The sequence below is a fragment of the Acinonyx jubatus genome, chromosome F2, assembly GCF_027475565.1.
Source record: "Acinonyx jubatus isolate Ajub_Pintada_27869175 chromosome F2, VMU_Ajub_asm_v1.0, whole genome shotgun sequence".
Lineage (NCBI taxonomy): Eukaryota > Metazoa > Chordata > Mammalia > Carnivora > Felidae > Acinonyx > Acinonyx jubatus.
The window spans coordinates 1,448,941-1,472,945 of NC_069394.1; the positions used below are offsets into that span (position 1 = coordinate 1,448,941).

The following is a 24,005-nucleotide window of genomic DNA, read 5'->3' on the forward strand; positions in this document are numbered from 1 at the left end:
GGCTGTTGGTTTGCCAACCGGCCCAGGTACACAGAGGACAGGGAGAGTGGAAGAAAGAAGCAGGCCGGGTTGGTAGGTAGCAGGTTTATAAGCAGAGGGAACTTACACACCAGGCTTGTCTTGGGAGCCACAAGACCCCTAGATCTCGGGCGGGGCCCGGCTGCCACACCTTCCAAGTTTATGTAAAGGCCATAACTGGTCCAGACCGTCTCAATGCCAGGTTCCTCTGTCAAGGCCGCGTCCTGGGAACAGCAGCCGCTGCGGGAGTGGCTGGCAGAGCGCCCGTTCCAAGGACAGGGCCAGCCCTCACGTCCTTTCGATGACCTCCTCCAATGCTGGCATTCGACGTGTGTCCAAATGTCTTCTTCTTATGAGGCATCAGTCACATCGGATTAGGGATCACCCATAGGACCTCATGTACCCTTAATGACTTAATGACTTCTTGAAGGGCCCCGTCTCCAGACAGTCACACGATGAGGTGCAGCGGTCCCCTTGTCTGCGGTCTCACTTTGCCCAGTCTCCACCACCCGCGGTCTCCGTCACCCGTGTGGCCCGCGGGCGGATGGTCCTCCCCCTCGCCTCGCTCCCTCGGGCCACGTGGCCACTCCGTCATCTCACCCGCTCACGAGAAGAAGGGCCGGGGCAGGCAGGACGCTTTAGAGAGAGCGCAGGTGCTCGCGACTTCCACGACGGTATACTTCTCGTCGCTGCCTTTTCTTCTCGCTTAGGGACCCAATCTCTTCCTGTGCCCGGTTGTAAATCAAACTTTCTCATAGGTATGTACACACAGGAAGAAACGTCGTGCATACAAGGGTTAGTACTATCCGTGTTGAGGCATCCCTGGGGGTCTTGGAGCTGGCTCCTGTGAACAAGGGGCTCCTGTACTGAAGGCTAAGGTATCGAGTGGAGCGAGCAGGGTGGGAGGGACACCACCACAGGGCCTGTCACAGCCCCCCCCGCCCCCCGCCCCGGTTCAGAACACGGGAGCTTGGCCCTGGAGTCTAACTTGATGGAAATTCAGTCCCTTGCTTTTCAGGATGCTCTTTCTTGGCAGAGGCCCTGCTGGAACTTTCCTTTATTGAACGCCCCTCCCCGCCCCCGGTTTCCGCACACTTCTACCCTTGCCACGACGGGGCTAGCTGTCCACTTCCTCCCTGTTGGCAAGTTTTTCTAAGATAATTGGACCTTCGGTGACCTCCTGAAGAGACGGAAGTTCTCCCCAAATTAGTTTCTGCAGGACCTGTCTGTCCCCGTGCCTCCTTTCACCACCACCGGCCTCCCCGCCAGCGTCCGAGAGTCCTGCTTCGCGTCCTCCGGCCTCCTCTCCGCCTCCCTTCCGCTCCACACTCAGCCTCTACGGTCGCTCCAACTTGAGGCCACCTGCCACCCCCAGGGGCCCTCAGGGACGCAGGGACCCCGACAACAACCACTGAGGCTGAGAGGCTAATGAGAAACAGTTTTATCCACCCAGAGGAGCTTTGGAGACACCGGAGGGCTGCTTGGCGACCCCTCAGCACCTCGACCAAAGTGTAGTCCGCAGCCCCCGTGAGAGACCACACATCGGGGCAGGAGAGAACCTCGAGGGGTGTTCCACAATCACTGATGGGTGACTTCACACGGGCTCCTCTGCAGAAACGCAGTTCAGAGAAAACTAGAAAGTGGGGCGAAGGTAAGAACCAACTCTTATATAAACCAGGGAGTTTTCTGTTATTCCGTTTATGCCTCACCTGCTAACATTTTGGAATAAAGCTATACCGCATCTGTGTCTTCCGGGATGTTTCTGTGTCCACTGTGCCGTGTATATATGATCTTCCCCTGCCTCTGGATAAGACTATCGAAATAATTTATAAACTCTTGTAGAGAGGATTGCTCTAATTTGCTTAGAGGTCAGTGAGTGCTCACATAGACAAAATATCCCTAAAACTCTTATGAATTTTAAAAACCAACCAAATGCTGTTCAAGTTTATGTGATTTGGGTAAATCTTGGGTAAATAAGATCGGATATCGTTGGTTTAGGAAACACAGCTATGTCTCCTGAGTTCGCATCACTAAGTAGAACATAAGCATACGTTTTGATTTTATTCTGAGTTTGCCAGTCAAATAAGCTAATGTTTACATCTACTGGATGTTTAAGATCCTGTGAATTTAGGGGTGCCTGGGTGGCTCAGTTGGCCGCGCGTCCAACTTCGGCTCGGGTCAGGATCTCGGGGTTCGTGAGTTCGAGCCCCACATCGGGCTTACTGCTGTCAGCCTGTCAGCACAGAGCCTGCTTCGGACCCTCTGTCCCCGCTCTCTCTGGCCCTCCCCTGCTCTTCCAAAGACAAATTAATAAATTTTTTTTTAAAGATTATATAAATGGTAAGTTCAACCGAAGAATCAATGTACAAGGTGAAGAGGCCATAAAAATGAGCTGCTCGACACCCATTACTACATGGAAGTCAGGTGCAGCAGGAAAACGAAAAACAATGTATTGAAACGTTCAAAATTTTTTCTTTTTGCTTTTGTGATTTTGGGGGGTACTTTTTTGGGGACGATGCATGCAGGACAGGACAGGCTTGTGGGTTGGGGGGGTGGGGAGGATTGGGGGAGGAAGGGAGACAGACGACCTTTGAAGGTGGAGCCAGAAACGGGGCAGGGGGGAGGGAGGGGCGCCCAGCTTCCTTCTGGAATTTCCCCAAAGTCACTGCTTGTCAGCTAGGTGACACCCCCTCTTGGTCTGGGACTCAGGGTCCTGCCTGGGGTCCGACAGCTAGAACTCCCGGAAGAGGTGGAGACAGGAGAGCCCGGCCCCCGCTTCCTCTGGGTGGGGCACCAACAGATTGGAGAACAAGTTCTTTGGCCACCAGGGAAGAGGCTCCAGATGCCCGCTCACCCGAAGGGAGCCTGACGTTAGTAGGTGAGTGAATCGGAAAGGAGCCCCGTCTGTATCCCCGTCTGAATCCCTGCGGAGGCACAGGAGGGGTCATCCAGGGAGGGCCAGGGTCTTGGGAGGTAGGAGCCTGAGCCTGGGGTGCCCCCAGGGTCCCACCCACACGTGTTGTTTCCAGGAGCCATGAGAGGCCTCCAGCTGGTTTTGCTGGTTTTCCTGCTGTGCTGGGAGCGTGGTGAGCATCAGGGCACCGGAGGGGTCTGCACCGGGACGTGGGGGGTGGCGGGGGGGGGGGACCGTGGGTGGCACCCCCCCCACCCCGCCGCCACCACGAGAGGCTGTGTGGTTTTGTGCATGTGAGGGGTCTGTCCTCCAGGACATGGTCCCGGCCCCCCCACAATGGTTCTGGCCTCAGGGGCTCTAAACCCAGCCTTCCTGCCCTCCCCACCGGCCTAGTCCTCAGCCTGCAGTGTTACAGCTGTTTGGAACTGGAGACCACGAGCCAGTGCCAGCCCATCCAATGTCCCATGTCCGGCGTCTGCTTCAACAGTGACATGACCGTGACCTTGGGCAGTGGTGAGTCTCCAGCACCCAGAGGATGCGGGCGGGCGGTTCAGGGAGCTCTGCCCTGAGGCCTCCCAGTCTCTCGGATGGGTGCAGGTATGGCAGGGGACCTCCTCCAGCCTCCCTCAGTGTCCCCATCTGCCAGCTGAGGGGTGGCCTCCCCCAGGCTTTCCGGGGGAGCGTGTGGGGGCCTGGTGGGACCGGATGGGACTCCAGCGGCAGAGGAGGGCCTCGTGCCCCCAGGGGATGAGTGACTCGGGCCACCTGAGGGGGCTCGCCTGCCACGCTCCTCCCTCCTTGCCCCCAGGAAAGAAGGTAAAGTCCCAGCACAAGGGCTGCGCCCCCTCCTGCGAGGTGGCCACGAAGATTATGACGCAGCTCTCACAGATGACCAACCCTGAGAGCCTGAGCCAGGGGGTCCTGACTAAGTTCGAAGTGCAGGAGGTGACGTGCTGTGAAAAGGACCTCTGTAACGGGGTGGCCCGGATGGCGCGCAGCTCCTGGGTCCTGGCGGGAGGGCTCCTGCTCAGCCTAGGACCCGCCTTCCTCCGGGCCCTGCCGTGAGCACCCCGCAGGCCGGCCGGCGTGCCGAAGCTTCCTGCAGCCTGCGCGTTAAGCAAGCTCGCGGCCTCGCACACGCATGCGTACATATGCACCCACACACACATATTTGCACCCTGCACGCTCGCCCACACACAGGCTTTCCTGCCTGCCCACCTGGCCAGCCCCGGCGTCAGGTGCCCAGGGCCCTGCCGCACCAACAAGTCTGTCCCGTTTTGCAAACACCATCGATTGACCACCGACCCAAGATGCAGAGGCCGCTAAGCCCCGGCTAGACGGGGGCCCCCAGGAAAGCGGAGCCCACAGCGCAGCCTGGGGCCCGCTAATGGTGTGCCAGCCAAGACCGAAAGAGAATAAACGCTTTCGACACCCCAGCGTTCTTTGCTTGCTTCGCCCCGCCGGGGCAGGGTGGGTGGCTCCTGTGGCCTGCCTGGGAGGGACACTCGGCTTCCGCTTGGTTTTGCCTCGCCCAGGCAAGCGCCCATGGCCCAGGGGCTATGACCTGGGGTCAGCCCTGCACCGCTGGATGGTGGCTTCTTCTCCTCCCCATGAAGCGTCCAGTGCATCCTCCCTGACCCAACCCCCCCAGCCCCGCCGGGGGCCTACCCGGGACTTCCCAGGGAGGCATCTTCCCAGGGCCTCTGGTGGCCGCTGTGCCGGGGGAATCCTCAGCAGAGGCAGGGGGTGGTGGTGGAAGAAGGGGCCTGGGCTGGTTCCTTCCCTCCTTCACACCTTCTCAACCCACACACCCTGACCCTACACGCCCCACCCACAGTGAGATGGGGGAGGGCTCCGGAGCCAGGGCGCCTACGTGGGGCACAGGGGTGCTTGTGGGCAGAGGAGTTAGGAGAACCATGGCTGGTGGGCCAGTCTCCAGACTGCTGACCTTGCCACGCTGTCCCCTGGGTGACCTTGGGCCCACATCTCTGGCCTGCCCCGTGACTTCTCTCTGGCGACCGGGCCCCCCCCCCCCCCCCCGGGGCGCACTGGGTCCCATCCCCCTGCAGCAGCCACAGCCAGAGCCGCTAGTCCGTGCCTCCCGGCCAGTTAATTTCCTTGGGCTTTTTAATCGGTCCATCTTGATAACTAGTACTGATTATTGAAAGTATTTTAGTATGTGTCTTTTTTTACTGCTGTATCATGATTACAGGCAAACTTTTTCACCATTAATATTCTTAAATGTATTAGTGGGTTACTTCAAAATATTTTCTGTTACTATATGAAGAGATTTTCCTTTGGTTTTTCTTAAAATTGTTAAGTTCTCCATTTGCAATCTGAGTTTTCATCCATCTGAAGTGTTTTCTCCAGGAAAACCCGGGTCCCATCTGGACCAGGGCTGGGCAGGGCTCAGTCTGCTTTTAAAACGTTTCAGCTTTTCATTCTGAAATCAGTTCACACAAAGAAGTTTCAAAAATAGTACACAGTTCCTATCTTCCCTTCACTCAGCTTCCCCGCACACTAACTTCTTACATAACCGGGGTCAAAAACAGGAAATCAGCACTGACTCTCACAGAGCTGCACGCAGACCCTGTTCCAAGGTCCCCGCTGCACACCAGACGTTCCTGGGGGCCAGAGCCCAGTCCTGGAACAGGCACTACACTCCCAGCCCGGTCCCAGCCTCCTCACCCAGGGTCTCCAGGCACCACAAGGGGCGAGGTCCCAGGTCCGACTCCATCGCCCCCAGCCCACCCTGAACGTGTTCCTATCTGAGGGAGGCTGCTGGGCACGGGCTCGAATAGCAGTGGCCTGGGGTAAGCTGACCAACTTGAGTCAGAGTGGCTCTTTCCATCTGTCCCGGATTCAGTTCTATCCCGCCTGGACCCTCCGCACAGTTAGGACCAAGTGTCCCCTGTCCCGCACCCCGCTCTCCTTTCCGTGCAATGGGTGAATGGCCTCGCTTGCCTCCACGGCCCAGCTGCCAGTCACACTTGGCAGGAAGGCCTCCTGGCCTGCCAGGTGTCGGGGGGCAGCGTGCACGTGTATGTGTGGTGCGTGCATGGGTGCGATGCTGCACATGAGTGGTGTATGGTTCTGGTGTGCGCGCGTATTGTATGCCTGTGTGTTGTGTGTGTCGTGTGTCGTGTGGGTGGGTGTTACATGCGTGTTATGCGTGCTACGTGCGTGTTTGGGGAGGGCATGTTACACCAGTGGAACTCTTGGGTGGGCCTTGGGCGAGAACAAGGCCACGGCCTCCCTTCGGTACCCTCTTCCTCAGAACTATACTCCCACCCTCTAGGGCCTGGCCCAGCCTGAGCAGCAGAGGGATGGTGAGGAGCCCCAAGACATCTGGGATCCTTTAGCCCGGAAGGCAGGAGGCCAAGAGGCTGGGCACCCAGTGTGGTGAGGGGCCGCCCCCAGCCCACCCAGAGCCAGAGGATCCGGGCTCCTGGCCTCCCCCACCTCCCCGACCTTTCCCTGAAGGGGGAGGAGGCTTCCTAGCGAGGAGATAAAATCTCCGCCAGAAAGGGAATGCCAATGCAGAAACAATGCAGGAGTCAGCCCTCAAGGTCACGGAGAGCCTGGCCACAGCCTACCCTTCCTGAGAGAGCTGCCCGGCATTTCCAGGGGTGGAGGCAGAGGCCAGGAGAGGGAGGCGCAGGGAGCCTCAGCCAGTCTGTGGCAAAGACAAAGAGGCAGAGATGCTGCCCTGGTCCATTTGGGTGGTTCACATGTAAGGTCTGTGCCTCATAAAGGCAAAAGAAACATGGATAAAATTAAACTTCCTTATAGCCTGCAGCCCAGTGACAAACACTTGAGACCGGAAGATAAGGACATTCCTCTAGGGACCCCCTACTGTCTTAATGTTAACGCCTTACTAGAGAGAGAAGCAACCTTAGCTTGACAATAGCCAGGCCTCCAGGATCCTGTGAGTTTTCCTCAACATAAGAAAATCCTCTTGGAAACTGCCTTTGTCTCTACCTGCCCCCCCCCCCCCGCCCTTAACAGTGTATAACCAGTCACTCCTCACTATCTCTGCAGCTCTTTCTGTCCCTGTGCTATAATAAAACCACCTTTCATGTTCAAAACGTCTCAAGAATTCTTTCTTGGCCTTTCGCCCATGGGTTCAAACATAAACCATATCATTTGGCGCTCAACGTGGGGCCTGAGTCTTCTCATCTGGACTCCAAGCCTCAGTGCAAACTTGGTGAGTACTTCCTCTCTTCTCTGTTTACTTTCATTTCAGGGGCTTTTCCAGAAGTATGGTCTCATTGGAACACTTTCATGTCTATTGCTCAGGTTGTAATCCTCTAGTCCGTGACTACTCTACGGGCAGGAGAAAGCATGCTTTTGGCTGGAAGCTAGTACCATGGCTGGAATGGTAATAAGACCCAGAAACTTGATGTCCTGTCTTTATTCCTCTCCTTATACAAAGCTGTCTTGGGCACTGGACAGCCACCTAAGTCACCAGGACGGCTGCCAATCTCAAGACCCTCGTGTGAGGTTTCCTCCTTATTGGTCAAATGTGATCCACTCCACTTCTGTGGTCCAGTCTCTTCCGGCTGGGAGACCTCCACTGGGAGCTGGCCGAAACCAGTGCCAGATTGAATTAAAACCCAACTGGGGACCATTTCCTAGGAAGTTGGCTGTAAAGACTCCATGTGTTAGACCGTCACTTAGACCATGATGGATTTCTATCTTTACTGTTTTCTGTCATTGTTCCCTACTAATTACAGAATTGGGTAATGTCTCCTTGTAAAACTTTTCTAGTGTTTTCCATGGGTTGAAAACAGCAGGTTCTTCAAGGCACTGTATCTCGTCCATACACCAGCGGCCATTTGTAGCCTAGGATGCAACGGGGAAGCAGGGGGATGCCAGCATCCCTCCTCTGGGGCAGGGTGGTGATCATGGCGATTTTGGTCATAGGACCCCTGGTTTGCTTTGACACCAGGAACCTCTGACCTATCCTTCATGGGACACCACCTGGTCTGTATTTTTCTAGGAGCATAGGATCTTCTGCTTCAGGCCCCAAGGACTCTCCCTTGGGATGCCTTTTACCCCTTGGAAACAATTTGGATTGCAAGATTTAAGGGAAAAAACCTAATTTTTCTGTAATCAGAATGCATGGCTTCAGTATTCCTTAGGAGATGAAGGGAAATGGCCCATTAATGGGACATTCAGCTTCAGTATGATCGATCAGTTAGATCTCTTCTGCAGGAAACAGGGCAAATGGACAGAGGTACCCTTGGTCCAGGCCTTCATAGGTTTAGATGAGGACCCTGACCTAAAGGCCTCTTGCAGAATGTGTTTGGCTATTAACCAGGCTAGAAAGCTCTCTCCTGATATATTGGATGGTAACTGTCTAAACTGGCCTCTTCCAAATAAACCCAAGTTGCTGGAGGAAACACAGGCCATCCCTGATGAAGGGGACACTGACTCTCTCTTACTGTTCCTCCTTCTTATTAGACCCAGGAAACTCTTGTATGTGGGGGCTTCTCCCTCATTCATTTCACAACTTAATGGCTATGGTAATTGGGGACAACTGTCTCTGGTTAGTCTACCTCAGGACAAAGACTTTAAGGAATATTCCCAAGCAGCTGCTGAACCTCCCTTTGTTTCAGGGAAGTTCCTGGTCTTCTCTGGCCTGACGTGGACTGCTAAATTCCACTTGTTGGTGGAAAGAAAACCTGTCTTTTCATTTCTCCAAGCTGATGAGCTTTAGGACCAGGAGTCCTCCTTCTCTGCCCTCTGGGGTTTTATCTGGCTCCAGCCTTGTTGGTGGCACCTCACCTCTTCTGCCTCCCCACCTTCCCGTTTCCTCATCACTTGGGTGTGGCGTGCACAACTGGCTCCTATACCATCCTGCATGCCTCAGGCATCATTGGCTTCTTCCTCTCCCTTCGCTGTCAAGGAACAAAGAGCAACCCCTTGGATTTACACTTTCCACTTCAGATTTCCCCACCGATGTCCCAGGTAAAAATTAGCAATGGGAAACAAATTGACTTTTAAGTGGACGCAGGTGGAACAAAATTCAGTACTTAAACTAATTTAAGTTTGTTGGTTTAATTAAAATAGACATGACTTTAGAGTTATCAGTAATGTGGAAAATGTTGGGGTGTTTGGTTTTGGAACTGACAGCCAAGAAAGAACTCTTGAGACGTCTTTGGTGCAAAAAGGTGGTTTTATTAAAGCATGGGAACAGGCCGCAAAGGGCAGAAAGAGCTGGTCCGGGACTGTGAGGAGTGACTGATTATATACTTGGGAGTTGGGGGAGGTAAAGGCAAGGGGAAGTGTCCAAAGCAACTTTCATATGCTAAAGAAGACCCCCAGGATCCTGGAGTCCTGGATAGTGTCAAGCTAAGGTTGTTTTCCCTCTAGCGAAGCATTAACATCAAGACCGTTGGGAGTTCCTGGAGGAAAATCGTACTCTGCCTGCCTCAAGTATTTGCCAAAGGGCTGCAGGTTATAAGGAAATCTAATTTTATCTACATGTCTTTCTGCTTTTGTTCCCCACATCAGTCAGCATTAAATACAAAACTTTTATTCTACCAAGGCTTGTTGAAGGTCAAATGAGCTCGTGTTATCTTTGTTTCAATTTGTTCCCCAAAAGGTGACTTCAAATGAAGGTCAATTTTGTCTCAAAGCTTTCAAAGTCTTTGGGAACCTGGAACTTTGAAGTTTTGATTGGATGATAAATTGGAATGAATTCATTAGACACCTCTAAGTTTTTTCCAAAAGAGATAAAATACTAAAGCATCAATCACTGAACACAGGTTTGTGCTTTTGCTTTCCAATTGCAGAGAAACTGAGAATATTTGGGTCTATTGGTAAAGATGCTTTGTGCTTTATTGAAAGATTTTACTATGGAAAAAATGTGTTTTGAAAATTGTGGCATGTATTTATAAATTTCAGATTTATTAAAAAAAATTATTTTGACAGTTCACAATTGGTTACTACTTCATTTTCACTGAGACTAAGTTTCCTAAGAGTTAAAATTCTGCTAACTGTAGTTAAGACTGTTGGAGATAGGGAAACAACTCTGAATGAAAAAGTGATACAAGGTTTATGGAGGGAAATCTTTGGAAAGAAATTTTATATATCATCAGGACTGAGGTTGAAATCGAGGGATTTTAAAAGTACATTGGTGGGGCACCTGGGTGGCTCAGTTGGTTGAGCATCTAACTTTGGCTCAGGTCATGATCTCATGGTTCGTGAATTCAAGCCCCACATTGGGCTTGTTGCTGTCAGTGCGGAGTCCACTTCAGACGCTCTGCACCCCTCTCTCTGCCCACTGCCATGCATGCTCTCTCTCTGTCTCAAAAATAAATAAACATTAAAAAAAATAAAAGTACACTGGCGTGAGACTGAAATTCTGTTTTCTTTCTCTTAAAAAGACGAAGTTTTCTTGGATTGGTCTGCTCTTGATAAGAAAATGTAAATAAATTTCTCTTTTCTCTTTTGTCTGCTGGGAAAACCCAAGTTTCTATGTTTTGCCTTTAGCAGGTCTTTGATTACTTAAGATGGTCAAAACCTCTCTATATTAAGGGAGTTAAAGTTTTGCTAACAACTATATAGCCCTACATATTTCCCTTTGGATTAAATAAATCCACTTCCGTTAAATAAATAATTAACTTTTAAGTTTTGTAAAGATCTGTAATCCTATTCAGAAATGTGCTTCATAACTTTCTGAGGTTCTTAAACAAACTTCCCGGATGTAAAGTGTAAATGAAGTCTTTTTGACTAATTCCGTCTTTTTATTGGGTATGGGAAGTGACTCTGGAAGCATTGTTAAACAAATAAGCTTAGATTGCATTTAGGTAAATAGTATAACTATTCTTGAGATTACATGCAATTCCTAAACTTTTAATATGCTTTGGTATGAGGCCATCACTCGATATTCTGATTATTGAAATGTTCTGTGTCACAGAAATAATGAGATTTCCTTGTCAGCTATATTATGACCTCAAAATCACCATGTCCATTTTGAGTCTTTTGTCATTTATTGTTATTATTCTTATTCTCTTGCAAAATGTGTTTCATCTTCAAGGAGACTCATAAAAAAAGGGCTTTGGACAAAATCAGGGTTTTTTTGATCTTTAAACCTGGTTTAAAAAAAAAAAGGGAGGGAGGCTCCTGGGTGGCTCAGTCAGTGAGCATCCAACTCTTGATTTTGGCTCAGGCCCTGATCACATGATTCATGAGATGGAGCCCGGTATTGGGCTCTGAGCTTATAGTGCGGAGCTTGTTTAGGATTCTCTCTGTGTCCCTCCCGTGCTCGTGCTCTCTCTCTCAAAATAAATAAGTAAACTTAAAAAAAACCAAACAAATAAATTTGGTATGAATTTCCAGAACTAAAAAGTTGCATTGAAGCTGAACAAGAATCAGCAACATGGGACTAAATGAACTGAGGAAGAAGATTATGGTTTTGTGACTCTTTTTGAAATATTTCTGGTTCTCTAATGTTTGCTCTTCCAGATTAAGAAAACTTTCTCTTAAGTTATCCATGATACACAGAAATAGGATAAAATATTCTTCTGTGAACAAATTGAAATGTTTGACTTTTTTCTGTACCTGAGCCCTCTGAAACTGAAAAAGTGTCAGTGAGTATTCTTTCTTTGGCAATTACATTTATTTGCATTAAGTTCAATAAGAACCTCTTCTTGTAACCAGAAACCATTGGAAACACTGGTTGTCCTACCAAGTCTTTGACTGAAGTGTCGTATTTGAGAGCAACATGCATAGACTCAGATATGACCAGACAGCTTTACGGAACTAAGGTTGACTTTATGAAACATGGAGCCATAAAGCCCCTTGGAAATGTTGGACTGATACCTTGCTTCCACAGTTCCCAGCAGCCTTACCAGGTGAGTAAAGAATGTCCCTTGCTGGCAGGTGCAAGAACCTCAAGATGTTTGGGGACCTCATGAAGAGGAATTTCCCCAAATCTACAGGTATTTCAGGCATGTCTGATGGCAAATATTTGGCTTGGCTTCTGAATACAGAGACTACTAAAAGTTCTATCTAGATTTCTCATAAAAAGTTCCAGCAAAGCAGATTTTAAAAGATCTATGTGGTCAATCGTGATTCTTGCTGAGTGTATGCAAATAATTAAGCCAAGTCTGTTAAAACTGGACTTGTTTTACAAACAAATTAGTCTTGATTTGGTTATCTCTGTTTAAAAATGAAGGTGATTATAGAGGGAAAATGTGTTCCAATAACCCATCTTCGTAGATATTAGATTTTAAGCGCTCAAAACTCAAGACACTGTGTTTGTAATTTGCTCCAACTATGAACTTGTATTTTTCTTTCGTTTCCATAAAGGTGCCTCTTATTCATTACCCGATTGCTTACAAAACAAAACCGAGTATATCATGGCTAATACCACCTGCCACACAATGAAGGCCTTAAATGACTCTCAAAATGGCATTAGATATTTTAACAAGGTGGAACATGTACTTGCTAGCACAAAAACAGAACGCTGTGTATACATTCCTGATATCACAAAAACATGACAGGATTGCTAAAAGATATAAATACTCAAATCTGCACTTTAAATGATCTCTCTCTTTCCTTCAGTGATTGGCTAAAACCCTGTACTGGAGGAAGGTTTTTGTCAGCTATCAAAGGCCTTTTTTATTGGGCTTCTTTTTCTCATAAAAATATTATGATATTGAAATAATAATATTTTGTTGTCGTTTCTGGCATCTCTCTGCCTAGGGTCAAGACTCCTTCCCTGCCATAACTTCCAGCCGACAGATGATCCTTTCTACGCAAGGGAGGTTCACATATGTTGTCCACCTTGGAATGGCTGCCTCTGCCTTTGGTAACTCTTAGAGATAGAGATAGGACACATATTTTCCAACTGACCAGTGTTGACCCATAGGTAGGGACATCTCTACACCCCTATTCAATAGGAAGAAGCTACAGAAGATGAGACTGTAATAGGTCAACTTATAAGATATCAGAAAGCTTATTGTATATAAGTTTGGCTTAAACTCACCTTTCATGAATAGTCGAGATAAAAGGCTTATGTAGTTCCCTATTAGGGTGATCAGAAATTACTAACCGCCCTATCTCACTTCTGTGACCTTGCCAGCTTGCTAAATAGATAACTTAGGATGGAAAACGCTTCCCCTCCCCCTCTACCAAGATCTGGCCTAGGCAAGACCAACATGTAAAACGTCACGTACTCACCTACGGCATCTCAGGTGTCCAACTATGATTGGTCATTTTAAGCCCTCTTAGGACAAAGACTTTTAAATTGATAGGTTCCCGCCAAAACTAACGTCTGTGTGTCACAATATAATTGGCTACCATGAAATGCTGTAAATTGTAATTGGTTAACCAAATAATGACGTATTCTGACTTGCTAAAATCCATATAAGCTCACGGCTGCCTTTGTTCGGGGCCATTCTCTGCACTTTTCTCCTTAAGATCAGGAGATCAGGTTTGGCCCGGCCGTGAATAAAATCTTGCCTCGCTTCTATTCGGCGTCTGGTGGTTTTTTTCGACAGCACCCTGTTTCAGAGACCTTCCACCCTCAGGAATCTTAAAGATTTAAGGGTCAAAATTGTTCAGGGGAGGAATGATGTGGGGAACAAAAGCAAAAGAAATGTAGATAAAATTAACCTGCTTTAGAACCTGCAGCCCACTGACAGATACTTGAGGGGGGCAGAGGAAGACATTCCTCCAGGGACTCCCCAACTGTCTTACTGTTCATGCTCCCTTAGAGGAAAAAACAAGCTCAGCCTGATGAAAGCCAGGCCTCCAGGATCCTGTGTCTTCTTTAAAATCCTTTCAGAAACTTCCTTTGTCTCTACCCCCCTCCCCCCCTTAAAAGTATATAACCAATCGCTCCTCACAATCCCTGCAGCTCTTTCTGTCCTGGGCTCCTGTCCTTGTGCTATAATAAAACCACCTTTTTTTTGCACCAATAAGCGTCTCAAGAATTTTTTCTTGACCGTTAGCTCTGGACTCCACATCAAATCACACCAGGTAGGGGTTGGGGGGACTGGTGAAGCCCCCCACCCTTCCTCCCCACCGACAGCCAGACAGCACTCAGTGAGCCAAGATCAGTGGTCAGGTGGGGAAAGGGAGGGGACTGGGGGCGGAAGGGACCAGCTTGTCCCAGAAAGGGGCCTCCAGGCTCAGCCAGGACGAGGGGGCTCCGGAGCAGGAACTAGGTGTGCAAATGATGAGGGAGCATAAGGCAAGCTGCCACCTAGCAACCCTCCCCCCAGGTGGGGTCCGTGTGACATTCCTTGTGCACCTCCAGCTGCCCAAGAACAAAGGAAAGGAAAAAACCAATGGTTAACTGATAGAGATCACAGTCCTGCGGGACCTAAGTCTCCAGTAAGTTACAAGAAGAAAGCAGTCTTGTCAATAGCCTCATCTCCAGCAACCTAGAGACTCAGTTTCCTGGAGCCCCAACACCACCCTCTCCTTCATAGTGACATGAGGAACACAGGCAAGAAGGAAATGTAAATAACAAAATTTCTATAAAAAAATTTTTTTAACGTTTATTTTTGAGAGAGAGACAGAGCTCGAGTGGGGGAGGGACACAGAGAGACAAAGACAAACAGAATTGGCAGCAGGCTCCATGCTCTGAGCTGTCAGCACAGAGCCCGACGCGGGGTTTGGACCCACGAACCGGGAGATTCTGACCTGAGTTGATGCTTAACCAACGGAGCCACCCAGGTGCCCCTACATTAAATTTCTTTATAACCCGCAGCCCACCGACAAATAAATACTTGAGGCAAATACAGAGTGTAATGTCCTCCAGGAACTCCCTGCTGTCTTAATGCTAATGCTTTACTGGAGGGAAAACAACTTTAACTTGACAATAGCCAGGCCTCCAGTATCTTGGGAGTCCTCTTTAGCGACATTTTCCACATCACCAGGAGCTGAAGTCAGTGCCTTACTGGTGTTAGTGGGGTTTTGGAGTGATGGTGGGGGTCCGGAGCTGACGGCCAAGAAAGAATTCTCGAGACGTCTTTGTTGCAAAAAGGTGATTTTATTAAACCGCGGGGACCTGGGGGCAGAAAGCTGCAGTGAGGCTGTGAGGAGAGACAGGTTACATACTAAGGGGTTGGGGGAGGTAGAAGGACTCTCCTGTGCTATAGAGGAGGCGGAAGGTACTGGAGGCCTAGCTATGGGTAAGCTAAGGTTGTTCTTCCCTCTAGCAAAGCATTAGCATTAAGACATAGGGAGTTCCTGGAGAAATGTTTCACTCAGCTGGCCTTAAGTATCTGTCAAAGGGCTGCAGATTTTAAGGAGAGTTAGTTCTATCTGCCATTTCCTTCTGCCTTTGTTTCCCACATCATATAGTTTTCTGGAGATGAGGCTATTGATAAGACTGCCTTCTTGGAATTTACTAAGACGTTTGTAAACTGATGGAGACTCAGGTCCTCCAGGACTGTGATCTCTATCGGTTAACCATTGGTTTTTTTCCCTTCCTTTGTTCTTGGGCAGCCGGGAGTGCATGAGGAGTGTCACAAGGACAGCACCTGGGGAGGGGTGTTTGCAGGGTGTCAGACTGCCTTATGCCCCGTCATCAGTGGGGCCATGATGACCTTTGTGAACACTCACTCATGCCCGACAGCAAAACAGCCGTGTTGGGAAACGTAATTAAAACTAAAATCTCGTGCCAAGGGGCAGCTGGCCTGTAGTCAGAGAAGCCTGCAACCCTTGATCGTGGGGGTCGTGAGTTGGAGCCCCACATTGGGTATACAGATTACTTAAATAAAATGTAATAAAGCAAAATAAAAGAAAACCTGCCAACCCAGAAAACAGTGCCATGTGAATTATGATGAGGGAGTATAGGATTAGCTGAGGGCAAAATACAGGCTGGCCCCCCCCCCACCCCCTGGTGGGATCGGTGGGATAGTCCTCAGACACTCTTGGCCACCCAAGAACAAAGGAAAGGGGCTTAAGTGCTTGCCATGGCGATGTGGGAAACTAAGGCAAATAAAAACTAAGTTCCCTTACTGAGTACGGCCCATTGACAAGTCCTTGGAACAGGCAGAGTGGCCTCCCTCTAGGAGCTCAGCTGCCTCCATGATGACACTTTGCTGGGGCAAAAGGGAACCTTGGCTTAACATTGTCCCAACCTCGAAGACCCTGTAAGTCAACTTCCTTTATCTCTACTGCCCCAGGATATATGCTGACAATCATACTCCAGGTTTATGGCCCCTGATATACATCTGAAATGTCTCATGATTGAGGTTTTATGAAGCGGTAATAAATGGCATTGTCCTAGCCCCTCAAGGTCCTGGAAACCTTTCTTCCAAAATACCTTAGAGACTTACTCTATCCCTGACTCCCTCCCCACCTGAGGGTCTATAAAGAGTCACCTGTCACAACCCCAGGGCAGCTCTTCCTGCCCACGGGTCCTGTCCCCATGCTTTCATAAAACCACCTTTTTTGCACAAAATATGTCCTCAAGAATTCTTGATGACACAGAATTCTTTCTGGGTCATCAGCTCCAGACCACCCTATCACCCCCCTTAAAACTTCATCATATGCGCCCAACGTGGGGCAATGAGTCTTTTCATTTGGACTTTGACCTTCGGTGCAAACTCATCGAGTATACTTGCTTTTTCCCTCCTTTACACTCATTGCAGCAGCTTTCTGAGGAGTATGGTCTTTCTGGAACACTTTCATGTTGATTGCTCAGGCTGCAATCCTTTAGCCCAAGGTTATTCTACAGGGAGGAGAAAGCCTGCCTTTGGGCTGAAAGTTAGTACTCTGGCCAGAATGGTAATAAGACCCAGAAACTTGATGCCGTCTCTTTATTCTTGCCTTTATTTATTTAGTGCTTTTATTCGCTTAGATCATGATGGATTTCTGCCTTTACTGCTTTTGGTCAATGTCCCCTACTAACTACCACTTAAATTATAAAATTGGGTAATTCCCCCTTGCAAAACTTTTCTAGTGTTTTCCATGGGTTAAAAACAGCAGATCTTCAAGAAACTAAAGCATGGCTCCTACGGCATGCTCTTCAAAGACTAGGTAATCAGGGCATGTTCTTTCAGGCACTGCCTTTTAGGGCACGGGCTTCAGGGTACAATATTTTGGTCCATACGCCAGGCACCCATCTGTAGTCTAGAATGCAATGGGGAAGCGGGGGGACCCTAGCATCCCTTCAGGGTCCCTCAGTCAGCTGGTCGGTGGTCATAGTGGCTTTGTTCGAGGGACGCCTTGGGTCACTTTGACACCAGGAAATTCTGACATATCCTGTCCATGGGATGCCACCCAAGAGTCGGGGGGGGTGCGGTTTCAGGGGTAATGGACCTTCTTTCTCCTTTCTTTCTACTTTTCTCTCTAGGAGGAGCATGGGAGCTTCTCCTCAGTCCCCAAGGACTCTCCCTTGGGATGCTTTTTTAACCCACTGGGAACAATTGGGATTGCAAAATTTGGGAAAGGACTGATTCCCTGTAACCCTGCATGGCCTTAGTAGGATCTAGCAGTTAGATCTCTTCTTCAGCAAACAGGGCAAATGGACAGAGGTATGAAGATCTGGACCTGAGGGCCTCTTGCAGAATGTGCCTAAGGACCAACCAGGTTAATAGACCCCCTTTAGACATATTGGATGTCCAAGTAAATCCAGGTCGCTGGAGGAAACACAGGCCATCCCGATAAAGGGAACACTGACTCTCTATTCTTACCCCTAATAGATGTGAGGACCTCTCCCTCATTCATCTCCTGGGTTAATGACTACGATAATTGGAGCCAACTGTGATTAGTCTACCTCAGGAAGGGGACTTTAAGGAACATTCCCAAGCCACCACTGCAACTCCATTTGTTTCGGGGAAGTTCCCTGTATTCTCTAGCCTGACATGGACTGTCTATTTCCACTTTGGCAGAACAAAAACCGTGGCATCTGTGCCTCTGACAGAGCACCACCCCTTGGACCGCCCACTTCAGATTTGCCCACCAGTGTCCCAGGCAGAAACGGACAATGGGGATCAGATTGTCTTTTAAGTGGACCCAAGTTGAACATATTTGTTTAAACTAATTTAAGTTTGCTGGTTTAATTAAGATAGACCTATCTTTAGAGTTATCAGCATTAAATACGAAACTTTTATTCTACCAAGGTTTACTAAAGGTCAAAGAAGCTCATGTTATCTCTGTTGCAATTTGTTGGCAAAAAGATGACTTAAAATAATGGTTAATTTTGTCTCTCTCAAAGTTTTCATGGGTAATTGTTAAGATAGCTTTCAAAGTCTTTGGTAACCTGAAACTTTAAAATTTTGCTTTAAAGTTTGCATGACAAATGAGAGCAAATTCTTTGGACATCTAGGTCTTTTCCAAACTGAACGGAGGGCTAAAGCATGGATTACTAAACATAAGGTTTATCTGCTTTTGACTTATTGCAGAGAAACTAAGACTATTTGGGTCTATTGAAAAACATGCTTTGTGCTTAATTGATTCATGAATTTGCTATCTAACGAATTCTGGTGTAACAGTTTATGATTGGTTCCTAAGTTTTCCTTGGGGACTAAGGTTTCTAAGTTAAAATTCTGCTAAGTATACTTAAGACGGATGGAAATAAGAAAAGCAACCCTGTATGCAGGAAAGTAGGAGATGTGTAAGAAAGATAAAATGAATGGGAAGACATTTTTTTTTTGGTTGAAGCTTAAAGAAAATAATTTTGTCCTAAATGAGACTGGTTGTTTGGAGACAAATGGCTTGGGACAAAATTTGAAGGCAAAGGAAAGTTGTAGAAGGTTCATGAAGGGAAATCTTTGGAAAGGAATTCTATGTGTGCTCAGGATGGTCTAAGGTTGAGAGGAATGGAATTTTAAAAGTACACTGGCCTAAGGTTGAAATTCTGCTTGTCTCTCTGCTCAAAAGACAAAGTTTTCTTGGACTGTTGATCTGCTCTTGATAAGACAATGTAAACAAAGGTTTTGTTTTGTTTTGTTTTGTTTTTGGTCTGTTGTCTGCCAGGAAAACCAAAGCTTTAGGTTTCCTCCTTTTTTTTTTTTTAAATTTTAGGTTTCCTTTTTATCAGGTCTTTGATTAAAGTTAAAGCTTCTCAATGTTTAAGTAGCTAGGTTTTGCTAACAACATATAATGACACATATTTGCCTTTAAGATCTCTTATTGCCATGTTGGGTAAATAAATTAAGATTCTAATGATCTGTAACCCTATTTAGGATGTGCTTTACAACTTTCTAAGGTTTTAACAAACTTCCAAGATTTAAATTGTAAACGAAATTTTTTCGACCAATTAGGCATTTTATTTGGGGTGCTGAGTTACTGGGAAAAGCACCATTGTACAATGGTAAACCTTAGGTTGTATTGCTGTAACTGCCCAAATATATATGCAATTCCTAAAGTTTTAAGGTTTTGGTATAAGGCCCTCACTTGATATTCTGATTATTGAAGTGTTATGTGTCACAGAAATAACTGAATTCCCTTGTCAATTGCATCATAATGAACTCTTATCAGATCTTTAACAATGTCCATTTCTGAGATTTTGTCATTTATAATTGTTCTTTTTCTCTCACAAAACATATTTCATCTTCAAGGAGATTCACGAAAAGGACTTTTTTTTAGGACAAATACAGGTATTTGGCATCTTTAAGATTAACACTAAAATGGGCAGAACTAAAAAGCTGCATTCAAATTAAACAAGAATTAGGAACATGGGACTAAATGAACTGAAGAAGATTATAGTTTTTTGAACCTTGTTTGAAATATTGCTGGTTCTCTAATGTTTGCTCTTCCAGATTAAAGAAACTTTCTCTTGGGGAGCCTGGGTGGCTCAGTTGATTGAGCATCCGACTTCGGTTCAGGTCATGATCCCGTGGTCTGTGAGTTTGAGCCCCACGTCAGGCTCTGTGCTGACAGCTCAGAGCCTGGAGCCTGCTTCCGATTCTGTGTCTCCCTCTCTCTCTGCCCCTCCCCTGCTCATGCTCTGTCTCTCTCTCTGTCAAAAATAAATAAAACATTTAAAAAAATAAAAAAACCTTTCTTTAAACTTTCTCTTAAGATATCTAAAAAATGTCATCAAATATTCACTTGTAAACTGAAGCGTTGAACTTTTCTCTCTGCCTAAACCCTCTGAAACTCAAAAACTCTCAGAGTATTCTTTCTTTCATGGCAATTACAATTGTTTGTGTACGTTCAATAAGAATCTATTCTCCTTGTAACAGGACACCATTGGAAATACTGGTTATTTTACCAAGGCTTTGACTGGAATGTCATATATGAGAGTCATGCATAGACTCAGATATGACCTTACAGCTCTAAGGATCTAAGGTTGACTTTGTGAAACATGGAGCCATAAAGCCCCTTGGAAATGTTGGCCTGATACCCGCTTACAGAGTTCCCAGCAACCTCACAAGGTGGGTAAAAAATGTCCCTTCCTGGCAGGTGCAGGGACTTCAGGATACATTGGGGACCTCATGGAGAGCAATTCGCCCAAGTCTACGGGTATTGCAGGACTGTCGATGGAAGCACTTGGCTTGGCTTCTGGCCTGGAGGGGCTACTAAAAGTTCAACCTGGAGATTCCTTATGAAAGTTTCCAGCAAAGCAAACTTGAAAAGATCCCTATGATCATGACTATTCCTGCTGAGGTTATGCAAATCATTAGGCCAAGTTTGTTAAAACTGGACTTGTTTTGCAAACAAATTAGGCTTGATTTGGCTGTCTCTGGAAATGAGGTTTTTAGAGAGAAACGCTGTTTCAATAACATCTTTATGGATGTTAAATTCCAGCTCTGATTGTCTTTAAATGTTTGCTGTTGGCCTAAACTAGACAGCTTGATGTAAACTTCAGAAAAATTGTCACAATATTTCATGTATAGAAAACCTTCTGTGCTTGTTATTCTGTGGGGGTAATAATAAGACCCCGTGGGCATAGGATTATTTAAACAACTGGAAAGTGGGATAGACTCCTGGAACAACCGTATGCAAAGACTTTTCTCACTGTCGACCTATCAATAGATAAAGACCACAGTGCTTTATTATTCACTTGAGGCTGGGTTAATTCATAAATCTCTAAATAGGCAAACCATGTCCTCCCTAAACCTGATCTGACAGTTACTAGAAACCCATCCCTGGTTTATGTAAAGGATTAAAAGTCTAATACAGCAGGGGACTTAACTCCAAAATGAGAAGGTCCTTACTGGGTCATAGTATGTCCTCCCACTGCAGTAAGTTAGAGGGGCACTCTTCATGGGCTCCCGTATCTAAGTAAAGCCTGTGCCCCCTTCCCGGGAAGTCAATGAGCAAATTAATGTGCCTTCTTATTCTTTCGAGCCTGTGGAAGACCTCAAACTTCTCTCATGATGTTGTATCTTTCCTTTTCATTCTCCTCTCCCAATTTGTACTAACAATTCCTTCTTACAATGGGCCATTCAAAAGGACCACCACAGGCACTTGAGTTACAAACCAGAAAGACCCATCTGATTCCTGCTGCCTGTTCCCACTCTCATCTGAGGAGGCTCCAAGCCAGACATCTAAAAATCTCACTGGCAGCACAGGGAGGCCCTGGGTTTGTAGTTTGCTCTAACTATTAACCTCTACTTTTCTTGTTTCTAAAAACAATACCTCTTATTAATGATCTGATTGCTTACTGAACAAAACAGAGTCTATAGGATGGTAATACACCGTCTGTTACACGGTGAAGGCCTTAAATGACTCTCAAGCTAACATCATCGTATTAAATACTAAAATAACTCAAATGCATGAAACGGTTCTACAAAACAGAATGGCATGAGATGTTCTAACTGCTGCACAACGTGGAACTTACACTCTCACAAAAACAAAGTGCTGTGTGTGCGCTCCAGACGACCACACAAATATTTCGGGATTTCTAACTGACCCGAATACTCAAAGTGATGTTTTACGCAATCCCTCCCTTTCCGTTGATGATTGGTTAAACTCTTGGACTGGAGGATTCTTGTCAACTACCAAAGAACTTATATTCGAGCTAATCCTTCTAGTTATTCTAGTGATGTTTTGCTGTTTTCTCCCATGTCCTTTTGCTTGGTGCAGAGATTCCATCGCTGCAATGGCTTCTCGACGGCAGACGATCCTTACCCACAGAGATACCACCTTACTGTCCGTGTTGGATTCAGCTGCCTCTGCTTTTCGTGATTCCTTCATGAATTCCCCACCTGACCAATACTGACCCATGTAGGTAGGGACGTCTCTACACCCCTTCTCAACAGCAAGAAGCTACAGAAGATGAGACCTTCCACCTTCAGCAACCTGAAAGATTTAAGGGTCAAAATTGTTCGGGGGGATATGATGAGGGAGCATGGGGGGGGGTCGCTGAGGGCAAAATACAGGCTGGCACCTCCCACACTCCCCGGTGGGATCTGTGGGATATTCCTCAGACACTCCTGGCCACCCAAGAACAAAGGAAAGGGGCTTAAGTGCTTGCCATGGAGATGTGGGAAACTAAGGCAAATGAAAAACTAAGTTCCCTTACTGCCTACGGCCCATTGACAAGTCCTTGAAACAGGCAGGGTGACCTCCTCTGGGAGCTCAGCTGCCTCGATGATGACACTTTGCTGGGGACAAAAGGGAACCTTGGCTTAACATTGTCCTGACCCCCTCCCACCCCCTCTAATCCCCCATCCTGTAAGTCTACTTTAACATATAAAAATTCCTTGGGAAACTTCCTTTGTCTCAACTGCCCCAGGATATATGCTGGCAATCATACTCCAAGCTTATGGCCCTGGATATGCATCTGAAACCTCACGAGTGAGGTTTACGAAACAGTAATAAATGGTGTTTCCGTAGCAACGGTTAGCCCCTCAAGGTCCTGGAAACCTTGCTTCGAAAATACCTTAGAGACTCTATCCCTGATCCGCTCCCAACCTGAGGGTGTATAATGAATTACTTGTCACAACCCCAGTGCAGCTCTTCCTACCCACAGGTCCTGCCCCCGTGCTTTAATAAAATCACTTTTTTTTGCACCAAGACGTCCTCAAGAATTCTTTCTTGGTCGTCGGCTACAGACCACTCCACCATCACCCCAAAACTTCATCAAATTACATTATTGAATCAGCACTGAACCGGAGTGTGGGTGCATGGGAGGGATGGCAAGGGCCCTGGCAACCTCACCTTTCACCTGCCACGCAGGGCCAGCCCCCTGGTTCGGAGTCTCCAGACGAAGGAGTAGGCCTGGGGGACGGCACCCACCATCGGCTCTCACAGCCCATCCTCAAGTCCCCTCTTGGAGAGACTGAAATGCATCTCCAAGGGGCAGCGAAAGAATTCACAAGGACAAGTTTTCTCAAGCGAATGCTGTAAGAGAGGGGAGGTGGGGAACCCTGTCCTTTGCTGCACCCGGTAGGGGGTGCACCCCCTTCCTCGGAGGGCAGACGAAGAGTCTACAGGTGGGCTAAGTCTTCTTACCTGGCTCCCCCTACAGGCACGTTCCGGTACTGCGGCTCATCCGCTCGTGCACGCGCGCGCGCGCGCACTCAGCGCAGGCTCGCCACCCGCGCACGTGGTCCGGGCGCCCCCAGGCCTGGGCTCCTCTTCCTCCCCGGCTGTGTCTGCCCATCCTTGCCTCACCCCACCCCTCAGCTTCTCTTCCCTCCCCCCGCCCAAGAGGCTCCCACCGCCCCCCTCCTCCTGCCCCAGACCGCGAGTTGACCCCCGTCTGCCTATCTCCGGGTGGACCCGCGGACCCGAGTCAGCGGTCCCCCGGGCTCCGAGCTCCTGTACGAGGGGAGGCACTGCTGACACGGAGCCTGGGAGGCCCGAGGAGCGGGTCGCGCCCGCGGGGCTCCTTTCCTGCAGCCCGCTCGCCGCCTGCTCGCCGCCTGCTCTGCTCGAGGGCACAGGGGACCCCTCGGAGGGTCCCCAGGTGTGGGGGGCGCCCGTGGGACTCCAGGAGGCCACCCGCACTTCACAGCGGGGCCAGGCGCCGCTTCCACAGCTCAGGTCAAGTTCATCCGCACTGAACATTCCGTTTCTTTCACGAACGGAATAGGCAACTGGATTTCCTCTAAGAAGGGCCTCATAAGCCTTCTGAAAGATAAGTGTCGTGAACTAGGGGCTTTTGTGGTGCCTTCCAGGCTGATGTGACATCAGTAATAGGGGC

The 24,005-nt window shown here is 48.0% G+C and overlaps 1 protein-coding gene and 1 long non-coding RNA gene across 2 annotated transcripts; one reads left to right on the plus strand and one right to left on the minus strand.

Annotated features, from left to right (window-relative positions):
* Window positions 1-2,767: 2,767 nt before the first annotated feature.
* On the plus strand, window positions 2,768-4,368 carry LOC106988918 (lymphocyte antigen 6H-like). Its single transcript, XM_027063745.2, has 4 exons — window positions 2,768-2,896; window positions 3,048-3,104; window positions 3,326-3,445; window positions 3,741-4,368. The coding sequence occupies exons 2-4, from the start codon at window positions 3,053-3,055 to the stop codon at window positions 3,995-3,997; spliced, it is 429 nt and encodes a 142-aa protein (XP_026919546.1). The 5' UTR covers window positions 2,768-2,896; window positions 3,048-3,052; the 3' UTR covers window positions 3,998-4,368.
* Window positions 4,369-17,879: 13,511 nt separating this feature from the next.
* Window positions 17,880-23,724, minus strand: LOC113600527 (uncharacterized). Its single transcript, XR_003421517.2, has 3 exons — window positions 23,018-23,724; window positions 22,380-22,461; window positions 17,880-22,156 (listed from the first exon to the last, which is right to left on the minus strand). It is a non-coding gene; the product is annotated as an uncharacterized LOC113600527 (long non-coding RNA).
* Between the last annotated feature and the right edge of the window lie 281 nt (window positions 23,725-24,005).

Coding starts and splice junctions, on each gene's coding strand:
- LOC106988918 (XM_027063745.2), top strand. CDS start 3,053: ATGAGAGGCCTCCAGCTGGTTTTGCTGGTTTTCCTGCTGTGCTGGGAG. Junction 3,105..3,325: donor CCTGCTGTGCTGGGAGCGTG/GTGAGCATCAGG, acceptor CCACCGGCCTAG/TCCTCAGCCTGCAGTGTTAC. Junction 3,446..3,740: donor GACCGTGACCTTGGGCAGTG/GTGAGTCTCCAG, acceptor CCTTGCCCCCAG/GAAAGAAGGTAAAGTCCCAG.